General features: G+C 47.2%; 1 protein-coding gene across 1 annotated transcript in view; it reads right to left on the bottom strand.

Annotated features, from left to right (window-relative positions):
* Positions 1-10,542, bottom strand: part of GNLY (granulysin) — a 26,928-nt gene extending 16,386 nt beyond the window's left edge. The window contains exons 1-7 of the mRNA XM_011925744.1: positions 10,436-10,542; positions 9,908-9,988; positions 9,481-9,584; positions 8,847-8,945; positions 7,214-7,385; positions 6,446-6,495; positions 6,107-6,329 (exon numbers count right to left, since the gene is read on the bottom strand). Coding sequence (XP_011781134.1) covers positions 6,107-6,329; positions 6,446-6,495; positions 7,214-7,385; positions 8,847-8,945; positions 9,481-9,584; positions 9,908-9,988; positions 10,436-10,487 — 781 coding nt within the window. The 5' untranslated portion in view covers positions 10,488-10,542. The remainder of the gene's footprint in view (positions 1-6,106; positions 6,330-6,445; positions 6,496-7,213; positions 7,386-8,846; positions 8,946-9,480; positions 9,585-9,907; positions 9,989-10,435) is intronic.
* Between the last annotated feature and the right edge of the window lie 1,534 nt (positions 10,543-12,076).

Here is a 12,076-nt window from a genome sequence, read left to right as displayed (position 1 = left end):
AAGAAAGAAAGAAAGAAAGAAAGAAAGAAAGAAAGAAAGAAAGAAAGAAAGAAAGAAAGAAAGAAAGAAAGAAAGAAAGAAAGAAAGAAAAAGAGACGGCAGAAGAAAAACAATTCATCACTTAAAAGGGAACTCACAATTATTAACAGGTGCCTTCTCATCATAAACTGTGGAGTGCAGATGAGTCCAGATAGCAGTAGAGAAACACACCTCCAGGATAGACTGTGTGCTAGCCCATAAAACAAACCTCAATAAATTCAATAGGATATAAATAATACAAAATAGGTTCCCTGACCACAACAGAATAAAACTAGTAATCAATAATAGAAACAAATTTGGGGAACTCACAAATATGTGGAAATTAAACACACTCCTAAATAACCAATGGATTAAAGGAAAAATCAAGAGGGAAATTAGAAAATACCTTGAGGTGAAAGAAAATGAAGCCACAGCACACCGAAACTTATGGGATATAGCTTAAGGCATGCCAAAAGAGAAATGTGTAGCTGTAAATGCCTATATTGAAAAAGAGGAAGATTTGAAATCTTCCTCTCAGAAATCTCACTTTAAGACACCGGAAAAAGGCTCACATCTGTAGTCTCAGCACTTTGGGAGGCCAATGCAGGAAGATCATTTGATGCCAGGAATTCAAACCCAGTTTGGGCAACATAGCAAGATCTATCTCTAAAAAAATAGAAGTAAATTAGCCGAGCATGGTGGCCTGTGCCTGTAGTCCTAGCTACTTGGGAGTCTGAGGCAGGAAGATTACTTGAGCCCAGTTCAAGGTTACAATGGAAAGAAAAAAAAAAAAAGACATGAAAAAGAAGTGCAAATTAAACCTAAAGCAAGCAGTAAAAAAGGGAAATTTGAAAAATTAGAGTGGAAGTGTGGAAATTATTAAAATGGAGACTAGAAACAATATTTGAGAATACAAAATGAAACCAAAAGTTGGTTCTTTGAAAAAGCAAGTCTTTAGCTAGACTGACCACAATAAAAAGAGAGAAGCTGCGAATTGCTAGAATCAGAAATGAAGGAGGGGAAATTATAACTGACCTTACAGAGAGAAAAAGGATTATACTATTTTGCTAATTAATTATGCTAATACATTAGACAACTTAGAATGAAATGGGCACATTCCTACAAAAACACAAATGACTGAAACTGATGCAAGAATAACAGAAAATTTGAATGGACCTATAATAAATAGGTTGAATTAGTCATCAAAACAATGACCCACAAAGAAACTACCAAGCCAGATGTCTTCATTGGTGAATTTTGCCAAATATTTAAAGAATTAATACCAGTTCTTCAAAAACTCTTCCAAAAAATAGAAGAGGATGCCCTGATGCCAAAACCAGGTGAAACCAGATGAAGACATCAAAAGAAAACAAAAAAAAAAAACTACAAACTAATATCTTTTTTGAGTATGGATGCAAACATTTTCAAAAAAAATTCTAGCAAGCTGAATCCTGCAACACATAAAAACAATTATATACCATGACCAAGTAAGATTTATCCAGAAATGCAAGGCAAATCAGCAACCAAAAGTCAATTAATAAAATTCATCGTATCAATAAAATAAAAAATGAAAAACACATGATCCTCTCAACAGCCCAGAAACATCATTACAAAATTTAACATCTCTTCATGACAATACTCTCCACATACTAGGAATAGAAGGGATCTTCCTCAACCTAATAAAGTGCATCTATGAAAAACCCAGAACTGACTTTGTACTTAATAGTGAAAGACTAAATGCTTTCCCCTAAAGATAAGAACAAGACAAGGACTGCTGCTCTTATAACTTCTATGCAACATTGTACTGAAGATTCTAGCAAGGAAAATTAGGCAAGAAGGTGAAATAAAATTCAAATTGGAAAGAAGTACTATGATCTCTATGTGCAGATGACATGATCCCATACACTAAGGAATTCATTAAAATAATGAATTAAAATTGAGATGTGTCTCAATACCGTAGACTTTTTGTCTCAAAAATGACTCAAACTGTCCAACACTAGAGTTCACTGATCAAAATGAACTGTGGCTGGAAGTAGGCCTCTAACTCACTCACTCCTAGATGGCCTCATCCAGGCTTCAGATGTGTATTTTGGGCCAAACTCCCCCACTTGCTATCTCACCTTGGATATTTAACACTTAACCTTCACATGGCCAAAGCAGAGCATTATTCCCTCCAAATCTAACCATCCAAGTGTCTCCTCGATCTCAGTAAATGTCACCACCATCCATCCATTTGCTAAGTCAAAATACTACAAGTCACTTACTTTGATTTTGAAATAATTTCAAATCTAGAGAAAAGTTGTGTCTTAGTCTATTTGTGTTGCTATAAAGAGACACCTGATGCTGGGTAATTTATAAAGAAAGAGCTTTGCTTGGCTCACAGTTCCATAAGCTATACCAGAGGCATGGCTCCAGCATCTGCATCTGGCGATGGCCTCAAGATGCTTCCACTCATGGTCGTGCACAGTGGCTCATGCCTGTAAACCCAACGCTTTGGGAGGCTGCGCCGAGCAGATCACTTGAGGCCTGGAGTTCAAGATCAGCCTGGCCAACACAGAGAAATCCCATCTCTACTAAAAATATAAAAACTAGCTAGGCGTGGTGGTGGGCACCTGTAGTCCCAGCTACTGGGGAGGCTGAGGCAGGGGAATCACTTGGACCCAGGAACCTGGGAGGTAGAGATTACAGCTGCCACTGCACTCTAGCCTGGGTGACAGAGTGAGATTCCGTCTCAAAAAAAGGTGTTTCTACTTACAGCAGAAGAGAAAGGGAGAAAGTGTGTGCAGAGATCACATAGTGAGGAAAAAAGAGAGAAAGGAGGTTTAACAAGCAGCTCTCACAGAAACTAATAGAGCAAGAACTCACTCATTACAGCAAGAATGGCACCAAGCCATTCATGAGAAATCCACCTTCCTGACTCAAACACCTCCCACTAGGTCCCACCTCCAATATTGGGGATCACATGTCTTTTTATTTATTTATTTATTTTTCCCCAAGACGGAGTTTTATCCTTGTTGCCCAGGCTGGAGTGCAATGGCGCAATCTTGGCTCACCACAACCTCTGCCTCCCAGGTTCAAGCTATTCTCTTGCCTCAGCCTCCCTAGTAGCTGGGATTACAGGCACGTGCTGCCACGCCCAGCTAACTTTTTGTATTTTTAGTAGAGACGGGGTTTCTCCATGTTGGTAAGACTGGTTTTGAACTCCCTACCTCATGTGATTCACCCACCTCGGCCTCCCAAAATGCTGGGCTTACAGGCATGAGCCACCATGCGCGGCCAGGGATCACATTTCAACATGAAGTTTGAAAGTTGCTTTCTTGCAACTTGCCATTGAGTTTGGAGATTACACCTTCCAAACCTCCCAATGTAAACAGGAGCACCTATTTACCCTTAAACAGGATTCCCCACTGTTAACACTTTACCACATCCCATGTATGTGGTATATACCTTATCACACTCATTCTTTGCATATGTATTGCCTTTTTTTCTGAATCATTTCACTGTAATTGCCGATATGATGACCTATTACTCTTTGAATACTTTAGTGTATATGTTCTAACAAAGACACTGCCATACGTAACCATAGTACAACCATCAAAATCAGGAATTAACATTAACAGAATATTACCATCGCAGATTCCAGTCACATTTTATAAGTTGCCCCAATTATGTTCTTTATAGGTCTGGATCCAAATCAGGATCATGTGTTGCAGTTAGTTGTCATGTCTCTTTAGTTTCCTTCTATCTGGAATGGTTCTTCAATCTTTACTTGTCTTTCAAGACCTTGGCATTTTTGAAGAGGACAGGCTAGAGTGCAGTGGCTCCTGTCTGTAATCCCAGCACTTTGAGAAGCCAAGGCAGGCAGATTACTTGAGGTCAGGAGTTTAAGACCAGCCTGGCCAACATGGTGAAACCCCTGCTCTACTAAAAAATACAAAATTAGCTAGGTATGGTGGTACATACCTGTAGTCTCACCTACTCATGGCTGAGGCAGGAGAATCACTTGAACCCAGGAGGCAGAGGCTGCAGTGAGCCCAGATCGTGCCACTGCACTCCAGCCTGGGTGACAGAGCCAGACTCAGTCTAAAATAAAATTTTTTTTTTTTTTTTTTTTTGAGACGGAGTCTCACTTAGTCGCCCAGGCTGGAGTGCAGTGGTGGATCTCGGCTCACTGCAAGCTCCGCCTCCCGGGTTCAAGCCCTTCTCCTGCCTCAGCCTCCCAAGTAGCTGGGACTATAGGCACCTGCTGCCACGCCCGGCTAATTTTTTGCATTTTTAGTAGAGATGGGGTTTCACCGTGTTAGCCAGAATGGTCTCGATCTCCTGACCTCGTGATCTGCCCACCTCGGCCTCCCAAAGTGCTGGGATTACAGGCGTGAGCCACCAAGCCCAGCCTAAAATAAAACTGTTTTAAAAAAAATTTTTTAAAGGACAGGCTAAGTCCTTTGTAAAATGTCAGTTTGGGTTTGCTCTGATGTTTCCTCATGATTTTTGCATTTTCGGCAGTAACAATGGAAAAATGGTATTATATTTCTCTCAGAGCATTATATTATGAGGTCCATGATATTGACTTGCCCCATGAGAGGTGGCATTAACTTTCATCAGCTGACAGGCTTCTCCACTGTCAGATTAACTAATAATGGAATGTATTAATTAATATCAAATTAGTGAGCCAGGAGCAGTTCTGCACACCTGTAGTCCCAGCTACTCTGGAGGCTGAGGTAGGAGGATCCCTTGAGGCCAGGAGTTTGAGGCTACAGTGTGCTAAGATCATGCCTGAGAAGGGCCACTGCACTCCAGCCTGGGAGACAAAGTGAAACTCTGTCTCTAAAAGAACAAATAAATACATACATACATACATACATACATACTTTTAAAAAATCAAGTTAGTATTTGATATACTCATTATACCAAATATGTTAGTAGGATATACTCTGCAACTAGGTCTACGTTTATTAACTGTAATTGTATCCTAAGGTAGCACGTTTCCTTTTCCCTTGTTTATTTATTCATGTATTATTTGTATTTATATGAACTCATGGATTCTACTTTAATCAATGGATTACAATCTGTTCTTGTCATTACCTATTCTGAGGCTGAAATAGCCCCAGATTTGGCCATAGGTAGTACCCTTGAACAACTTCTTTGATTGCATCCAGAATAACACACCATACTCCTTGGTTGGCCAGCATCCATTTTTCCCTCTTCCCACCAACAGCAGCCCAGATTTTAATGTTTATTGTCAACCAAGTGATTGGGTTGAGATGGACCCCACCTCAGCCCCAGGGGTATGCCCTGCTTAGTGTGAGCCAATCAGTGTACCCCATTATTCTCCAGGACACAGTGATTGGTCTGAGGGTGGGCACATGACGTGTGAGAACTGGCCAATGAGAACTGAGGAGACAGCTGATAGGCCTTCTGGGAAAGAAGCTTCCTATCTCTTTCCAAGGGAGCCCTCTCTCCCTCTGATGGATGCGCTGTAAAGATGGTGAAGTGTAGACCTGATGAAGCCATTTCTGCTGCCAAGAGAGAAGCGAACCTGAACACAATTTCAATATACAGAGGTGGGGAGAACGAAAAATTGCAATAAAACAGGACTGGGGCTCTGGTGACGCCACACATTTCTGGATCATTCTGTGCCTGAACATATCTGTGGACTGGTTAATTATTTGCACCAGTAAATTACCTTTTTTAATTAGGCCAGAATGGGCTGAGACTTCTGTTGCTTGCAACCAAAAGGGCCCTAAATGATACACTCCCCGGAAACAGCAAAGGAAGGCTGCCTGTGGCAAGAAGCAAAAAGATGGGTTTCTGTTCCTTTTCACCAAAAACAAAACAAAAAAACCTCTAACGTTGCTGGTCTCCCCCACTGGTCTGAGAGCTTCTGGGGACATAGCCACTGTGTGCCCCGGCCTCTCAGAATAACGCGTGGCTGTGGTGAGTGCTCAGTAAGCATTATCTGTGTGAATGCTGTTAAGGTTGTCTCGTTCATGGCTAAATCCGTAGCATCTACAACGGTGTATGGGACACACGACAGACATTTATTGAAGGACTACACAGCTCACCCCAGCATGCCACTGACACCCACCCCTCAAATCCACCAAAGGAGAAGAAGCTGCAACTAAAATCTTGCTTGACACTTTATTCTCCTGAGAGGGGAGCGCAGCAGAGGGAGTCGGGGAAGGGAGACTGGAGAGTGGATTCTGGACGGAGGAAGCGAGGAGCCAGTGGAGGTTGCTGAGGTTCCCGGGATCTGAGGACAGGAGCCTATGCTTCTTCCACAGGACAGGGTGAGAGGGCTCAGAGGGAACCTGGAGCAGAGAGAACAGCCAGCTGTGGGCAGATGTGGTGGGTCCCCATGGGGAAGCAGGCACTCAGAACGTTACTTGCTTAAGGTCTCGCAGCCACCCGTCCCTACTGAACACACCCAGTGGCACATCCTGGAAGCCAGTCGGCAGCCTGAGCAGGTTGTGGGGCCTTGAATAGAAAAGTCGCAAGCTCCCATGACAGGAAATGGTGGGGACCCCCGATCTGCTAGCATAGAATCCCAGAGCATTGGCAAGCGCCAGCTGAGCTGCCAAAGCCCCTTTCTGGCCCCACTTCCTGCAGCCGAGTCCTGTTCTCTCCAGGCACAGCCTGGGCAGCCACGGAGGGAAAGGCCTCAGGCTCCCCTACCTGAAGGGTTCCCTAGCCCAGCTCTCAGGACCCAGAATTGTGGGGGAGGATGTGGCCCCAGTTCCCGACCCCACAGGCCCATGCTGGGCTGGGGATTGGAGTTTGACTGAGGGTCTGATGACCTTGAATAGCCTCAGTCTGAGGACATTTCTCCAGGGTCAGGTCTACACACTCGGTGACCTCCTTCAATTCTCATTCCAATCTCAAAAATCAGGATTGCTATCTCCCCTTCACAGATGAAGAAACTGAAGCTCAGAGAGGTCAAGTTATTTGCTTAAGGTCACACAGCCAGGGAGAGATGGAGACCAGATTTTACTCCACGAGCACCTGTGTCTGAAGCCCAAGCTCTAATCAGTATTTCTCAAACATTTCTAGCTAAAGTCCATCTGCTCAATTCTCCACACTTTCCCGTGCTGGGAGATGGGGGAGTAATGTGTCCTAAGAAGGCAGCTTTGATGTATCCTGGGGGAAACTGTCTCCACCCCTCAGGAGGCATCCCTGCTGTCACCTCTGCACTCACCCATAGAAGGTTCACACAACCTGAGGTCCACACAGATCTCCTGGGCAGTTTCTCCCTCCAAGAGGCCCTGGGTAACTCTAGGCTGATACCTCCTCATGAAATTTTTGCAGACGTCGCGCCATTGTGACCTCACCTTCCTACACACGCGGGTCTCAGCATTGGAAATGCTTCTCTGCAGCAGCAGAACCACAGAGGACATGGTTATAGGGTGAGTCCTGCGCAGCTCTGCCACCCTGCAGGTTCCAGCAGCCCTAGCAATGGGAGTACTGGGTGCGAGGAACTGGCGCCTGGTGCCCATGGAGCCAGAGACTGTAGACACGGGGCTGGGCCCCTACTCCCACTCTCTAAGGCCTGGCCCAAGCCTGGTCAGGTAGGGCTCCTGAGACAAGGACAGTTAGCCCTGCTGAGGTCTCACCCCTTGTGCACCTATCCCCTGCATTCTGTGTGGAGAATGGTGCCCATGGCTGCCAGGCACACATTAAATGCTCTGCCATGTAGCTACCTGGCTCCAGAACCTGGCTGGGGGCTACCGCCAGAGGGGGTGCATAGAGAAGACTAGTGGGGGTGGGAGGTGTGGTCAGAGCTTGGAGTCTTGGCTCATTTGGTTTTAAAGTCTCTTCTATGCCATCCCAGCGGGGAGGATGAATCTGGGTATCCAGGGCTAAGTGTGAGCCTGCAGTGCCAGGATGCTGAGTAGTTTGGGGGAGCAGAGGAGAGGGAAGGAGAGAGAGTGAAACGGTAATTCTTGGTCGTAACACAGTCATTTGTTAAGCATTTACTCAGTGCTGGATGTGGAGCTAAGCACATCCCAGCCCTCAGCTCTTTTAAAAAGCTTCAGCAGCCAGGTGCAGTGGCTCACACCTGTAATTCCACACTTTGGGAGGCCAAGGCAGGTGGATTGCTTCAGCTCAGAAGTTGGAGACCAGCCTGGGCAACACAGTGAGACCCTGTTTCTACAAAAGTACCAAAATTAGCTGGGCGTGGTGGCACACACCTGGAGTCCCAGCTACTTGGGAGGTTCAGGCAGGAGAATTGCTTGGGCCAGGGAGGCAGAGGTTGCAGTGAGCCAAGATCATACCACTGCACTGCACTCCAGCCTGGGTTTCAGAGTAAGATCCTATCTCAAGAAAAAAAAAAAAAAAAAAAAAGAGCTTCGACAACTTGCGAGATAGGGACTATTATCCATCTCATTTTAAAGATAAGGTAACTGAGGCTCAGCAAGTGGAAGTGACTTGCCCAAGGCCATGCAGCTTCCAAGTAGCAGATCTGGGATTTATCAGTCCTGACCCAGGTCTCTTAGGTAACCAGCTTCTCAAAGCTCTGCCTTGGACACAAATGTTAGGGCTTTAGAGGAAGATTCCTAACTTCTCTGGGACAAGCCCTCTTTGAGGATACATTATGAAAACCATGTTTACTCTCTCTGACTTACACAGTTCCAGAGAGTCACAAACAATTTCACAAGTTCTCTGAAATTCATCCACGGACACATGGGGACTCACAGATTCCCTTCTAGGAAGCCCTCCCGCAGGACCACTGTGCAAGGTGACCCCAGGCTCCCTGATCCCCAACCTGGTCACAGGCCAGCCCCTCCACTGAGCAGCAGACAGGAGGCTCTGTAGCCCCTCGGCCTCACCTGGGTGGGCTGTTTCACCATAACCTTCAGTGTCTGGACTATGCTTAGACAGGTCTTGCAGTCGAAGGCCAGCTCCTGCATTTTGATCAACAGGTCACCCTGTCAGGAAAGAAAGCCCCTATCATGGTCTCTCAGATATTCTGGGAGTGCGTGAAAGTGCCCAAAAAAGGGGCCCTTGGTGTTTCTGAGGCTGGCAGCAACGTCCGTGATCTCTTCCCAGAGCATGGATACACTGAAGACCTGAACTGGCTGCCTGGACCCTGCCTGCCTTTTTGCTTGTCTTAGAGGCTCTGAGACACCCCAGAAACAGCCTCCCACACCCCCAGTACTTTCCCAGCCCTGCACTTGCCCCTCTCCTATTGAGGAACTCCCAGGGAAGTCTACCTATTTGGGTTCTGCAGCCCCAGGCTCTTTGGAGGGTGAGACCCCGGAGGATCCTCTTAGGGCAGTCTACCAGGTATCTGTAGCCCTCCTGGCCAGACATGAATTCGACAAAACCAGCATCGTCAGAAACAGCCCAGCCTCCACTCCCACCTCCTGACCATTAGAGAGCTCCAGCCCTCACCCCAGAAGCCACCCAGGGAGGAGGGAAAGGAGAGGGACTGTGGCAGGTGAGCAGAGAGCCAACATGTACCTGGGGGCCCTCCTGGGCCAGGCACAGGCAGGATTGCTCCTTGTCACACAGGTGGGCTGTTGCCACTTCAAAGTACTCAGGGCTCAGACGAGAGAAGACCAGACCTGAGGAGGAAGGCACTTCAGCTTCCCCTCCGCAGGCGGAAGGAGAGGGAAAGCCCGTTCTACTGGCTGGTGAGAGTCCAGGAGGTGGCCAGGGCCTCGGACAGGGGCTGGGTCTTGCAGGGGGCCAGGATATCTGTCCACATGCTTTGCCCTGGAGCCACTCTGACCCACTCTCAGCACAAACACATGTTCTCACTTTCCTTCTAGAAAGCCAGGAGGGCGAGACTTTCTCTTCTCCTCTGTTCTGCCAGCAACACAGATTTGGGGGTCAGTTTGTCCAGAAACTTCCCTCAATCTCCTTTCAAGAGATTTTCTTTTTTTACCTTCCATCCAGATGGCCCAGCCAAATCCACTCTCACTTCCAGAAGTGTCCTTGCCCTTGGGGCTCACACTGACCCCAAGGCCTGGGAGAGAGCAGGGTGCAGGGGGCAGGAAGTCTGCCTTGAACAAGGAAGAGACCCCGTTCTCTCACCAGCCCTGCACAATCCTAGACAGTGTAGGCCTGAGGAATCGCAGACCCACCGATGAAGGCCACTGGCCTTCACCACACAGATGCAGAGGCAGGGGCTTGGGAGGGAAAGGGGGGGTCTCAGGCCACACAGGGTGGCCAGTAGAGTTAGGACCAGAATCCCTGGCCTGTCTCTCCTCCTTGGCCAGGCCACTGACAGGCTGGGCAGCACACTGGGCTAAGCCTGGCTCTGAGGGGAGGGCCAGGCCTCCATGATGTGGGAGAAGGCTGGGGAGAGGCAGGGGCACCTGGGTGCCCACAGAGTCCATGCTCCGGGTTCAGCCAGCCTGAGAGTGCGAGGCTGGGAGGGCCATCAGGATCGATCCCGAGGGGAAGGCCTTACCTGGGTTGCCCAGGAGCATGGCTGCAAGGAGAAGGAGGGCCCAGGTAGCCATGATGGGGCAGCTGCTCAGATGCCTTTCACACCCTGTTTTATGGGCAGGGAGCCTGCAGCTTAACCTTTCTCAGGTCCTGCCCTTTTTGTATGTCATCTTTCCTGTGTCACTGGGTTTACCACAAATACAAATACTAATTTGTGAAGAAGCAGGTTAGTGCAGTGGTAGCCCACAGGGTTCATGCCACACCCCACTCCCACACAACTAGAATGCCGGGTTGCTGGAGGCCAGCAGCTGCCTGGATGCTTGGGATGTGTTAATGGAGGGAGAAACTGCTTAGTACAAGTATGTTCCAAATATTGCATGGGACATATTTATACTAAAAGTATAAGTGAGTCATCTCACTTGACCCAAAACCTATTTTTAAACAGCTTTTTAAATTTAACAATATACCACGAACATCTTTCCACATCTGTAAATATAGATCTTCTTCATCATTTCCACTGGTTACTTAATGGTTCCCTTTACACATGAACCATAGCTGGGGTCCTGTAACTCTGGGACTCATGTCCCCTGTAGTACTTTGGCTTGAAGAGCAGAGGCTGGGAAGCCTCTCCAAGGGCTCACCCGGTAGTCGAGTTGAGTGATGTGAAGGCCTTCTTCAGACAGGGTGCCTCAGCATCTCAAAATGGCAGCTGTAGCTCCTCCAGGCTACAAGGCCTGTTCATGTGGAAAATGGAAAGAGTGAAGCAGAAAGAGATGGTACCTGTATAGGAAAAACATCTTTCCCAGGGACCCTCTACCTCCATCTAATTGATCTGAACTGTGTCACATGATGACCCTGGCTGCAAAGGGCAATAGGAAGGGAGTCTTTTGCTGGACCTTCACTGACACTTCGTTTTTTGTTGTTGTTTGGTTGGTTTGGTTTGGTTTTTCTTTTTTGAGATGGAGTTTCACTCTCGTCACCCAGGCTGGAGTGCAATGGTTTGATCTTGGCTCGCTGCAACCTCCACCTCTGGGTTCAAGTGATTCTCCTGTCTCAGCCTCCCGAGTAGCTGGGATTACAGGCGCATGCCACCATGCCTTGCTAATTTGTGTGTTTTTAGTAGAGACAGGGTTTCACCACGTTGGCCAGGCTGGTCTCGAACTCCTGACCTCAGGTGATCCGCCCGCCCGCCTCAGCCTCCCAAAGTGCTAGGATTACAGGCGTGAGCCATCGCACACGGCCTTCATTGACACTTTGAACAAAATTGGTATTCTGTTAGGGAGGATGAGGGAATGGGAATCGTATAGGCAATGGCAGTGTCAGTTACTACATGACTTTTTTTTTTTTTTTGATACAAGGTCTTGCTCTGTCGTTCAGGCTAGAGTGCAGTGGTGCAATCACAGATCACTGCAGCCTCAACCGCCCAGGCTCCAACAATCCCCCCACCTCAGCCTCCCTAGTAGATGAGACCATAGGTGCTTGCCACTATCACCCCTGCTGATTTTAAAATTTTTGGAAGAGATGGGTCTCCATATGTTGCCCAGGCTAGTCTTGAACTCCTGGACTCAAGCGATCCTCCCCGCCTCCAAAGTGCTGAGATTATAGGCATGAGCAACCATGCCTGGTTTTGCAGGACTTTTTGATAAGGAAACATATTTCAGGA

The sequence above is a fragment of the Colobus angolensis genome, unplaced genomic scaffold, assembly GCF_000951035.1.
Source record: "Colobus angolensis palliatus isolate OR3802 unplaced genomic scaffold, Cang.pa_1.0 Scaffold118, whole genome shotgun sequence".
NCBI classification, from domain to species: domain Eukaryota; kingdom Metazoa; phylum Chordata; class Mammalia; order Primates; family Cercopithecidae; genus Colobus; species Colobus angolensis.
Note: the sequence above shows the minus strand (reverse complement) of the source record. Positions and strands in the feature narration are given on the sequence as shown.